Source organism: Montipora capricornis, chromosome 8 (assembly GCF_036669925.1).
Source record: "Montipora capricornis isolate CH-2021 chromosome 8, ASM3666992v2, whole genome shotgun sequence".
In the NCBI taxonomy this organism is placed as follows: domain Eukaryota; kingdom Metazoa; phylum Cnidaria; class Anthozoa; order Scleractinia; family Acroporidae; genus Montipora; species Montipora capricornis.
In genome coordinates this window covers 24,017,504-24,020,003 of record NC_090890.1, presented here as the reverse complement: position 1 = coordinate 24,020,003, position 2,500 = coordinate 24,017,504, and the positions used below count along the sequence as shown (strand labels likewise).

General features: G+C 44.6%; 1 protein-coding gene across 3 annotated transcripts in view; it reads left to right on the top strand.

Annotated features, from left to right (window-relative positions):
- Positions 1-2,500, top strand: part of LOC138058868 (uncharacterized) — an 18,013-nt gene that overhangs the window by 13,594 nt on the left and 1,919 nt on the right. For all 3 annotated transcript variants that reach the window (XM_068904313.1, XM_068904314.1, XM_068904315.1), the window contains one exon: positions 1-2,500. This exon is cut by the window's left edge and continues 193 nt beyond it; it is cut by the window's right edge and continues 1,919 nt beyond it. In XM_068904313.1, coding sequence (XP_068760414.1) covers positions 1-2,500 — 2,500 coding nt within the window.

Genomic DNA, 2,500 nt, shown 5'->3' with positions numbered 1-2,500 from the left:
CCAGTCAAACTGATCCTCTCACGCCACCAGCACCACCTCATCCAACCACCATCCCTTCTATAAGAGGACAGTCAGTGGTTAGTGCAAACAATGGACCCACTGCAACATCAGAACTACCTAATCCCTCAAGGCATTCCCAAGCATCAAACTTTTTTCAAGCTGCATACTATCAATCTGTTCTCTCGTACCAATTGGCATTGGGATTACCGCCGCAACAAGCACACTCCTTACTTGCAGCTCATAATGCACTATTACCAGGGCCAGTAACGTCGGGTAACCCAACTGGTTTCATACAACACTATCCTGCATCTGTGGCAGGTGTACCGTCTACAGCTTACCAGTCTGGTATCTCTGCCCCAACAAGGACCACACAATCCTTAAATGTCTCACAGCATGCATCAGTGCATGCCGTGAGTTTAAATCGAATGTCAAATACAATCGCTAATCCGACATCGGACAACCAATCCTCCCCACCTGTAACCATGCGACCAAATGGTGCAGTTGGCCCTATGGCTCAAAGAACTACCATTCGACAGTCTTGGCCAATGAATCACACCCTGCCACAAGTGTCTAGAGTTTGCTCACTTGTAGGACGACCACAGCCTATGGTAGCATCACCAACATCTGTTCAAGTAATACCACACTCCCCTGCTACTTGGAGTAGAAATGTGGTAACACAACAAGCAGGTCAACAAAGATTAAGCGAAAACCAGTCGTCAACAAATTTATCGTCAGTTAGAATGCGCTATCAGCAGCCTCTACATTTTCCCAGTGCACAGCCGCAGATGCAGGGAGTTGCTCGGTCACCCTCACACGAAAATCCTCTCTCATGGCCTCTCACTTCACAAAGAGCACAATTTAACTCATTATCAACTCGGTCAGATCTCTGTGCAAACTCTGCACAGCCAGCTACAAATTTGAATGTGTCAACGAATCCGGCTGGACTCTCCAGGAACCATTTTCATTGCAATCAAGCAAATATACCTCAGGTTTCACATTATCAAGGGGAAAATTCGGTGTTCCCTTTAAACCAGGCGCTTGCTCAGTCAAGACCATTAAATGCACAATTAAACAATCAACGAACCTTAGCGTCAGCTGGGACGACAATCCCGCAGCCAGTTACACATCCTTCGGCAGGACATACACAGGTTAATTTGCAAAGAAACCCGACATCGTTATTGCAGAATCAGAATGACAGTGATTTAAATTCAATTCCTTGCCAGTCAAATGTGAGTCAAATGACTGTGCAAGATTCTGCGCCATCGCCATCCATTTTATCTGCTCTTCAAACTCGACCATCAAACGGCTATCATAACACAATACCAGAATCCAGACAGATGGGAGCAGAAAGGAACAGACACGTTCCCAGAGAACAGCCAACAGCGCGATTAAGCGGTACAAGTTTGTACTCACAAGTGAAGCAAGTCTATAGTGAGCTACGACAAAGCTTTGAAGAAGTTGCTGGCAACAAGGAAGAAGCAAGCAGTACCATTACAACAGTAGCAAACGGCAGCAATGATTGCGAAAATTCTAATTTACCAAGTTCTTCAAATAGTACAGGATTGTTGCAACAAAAAAGAGACAAGGATAAGGAAAATATGACTTTGTTGAATGGTAAAAGCCATCGAAGATCACTGAATGGCGCTCTTGAAAGTACAGTGCAGAGGTTATTGGCTCTTCAAAAAAAGCAGAACTCTTCAACTAATTCTTCGAGCCAAACTACTGACTCGGTTAATGCGCTTTTTGAGGGTGCTTCAGGGCAAGAAAAATATGTGGAATCAACAGGACTTGAACCATCGGCAACAAACGTTTCTTACCAGGAACGTATTCCAGAAAATGAGTCTGTTAGTGACCCAGTTTCAGAAACAAGTGCCTCTGAAATGCTCGCACGAGAGGGGACAAGAGATTATTTGGTGACAGATATCAATAGCAGAGAAACAGAAGCACGTGTTGGTAGTAGCGCAGAGAACAACAGGGATAACGTGTTTGTTAGTCCTTCAGCTCCTTTAACTTCCAAAGTTGAAAGTGACAAGCATAACACAGACACTGATGACCCTTATGGATATCTTATGTCTCCAATCATACCACAAACGTACTCGGCAAGGCGTAGTAGAACACAAATCTCACGGCTTGACTGGAACTCAGGTCAGAATGATTCGCATATTGCAGGTAAAGATGATGAAGACCAAGAGAGTGGAAATGAGCCCAGGCAAGCAGATGATGAAGATGGTGATATGGTAGAAACTCGAAGAAATTTGTGCCATGGATCTGCCATAGCTGACGCTCAGCAGCGTGCTTTGCGTGAGGGCAGTAATAAAGAAAATGAAGATAATGATTATTGTGTCATGGAGCAGGAAAGGTTTGTTCCAGACTCAGATAATCGTAATGAACCTCAACCCGGAGTTTGTAGTCGTAAGGCTTTGGGAGATGGACATAAGGAGGAAGGCACAGAAACCGCAGAACCATACCAAGCAATTGCTGACAGGAATCAGATTGAGAC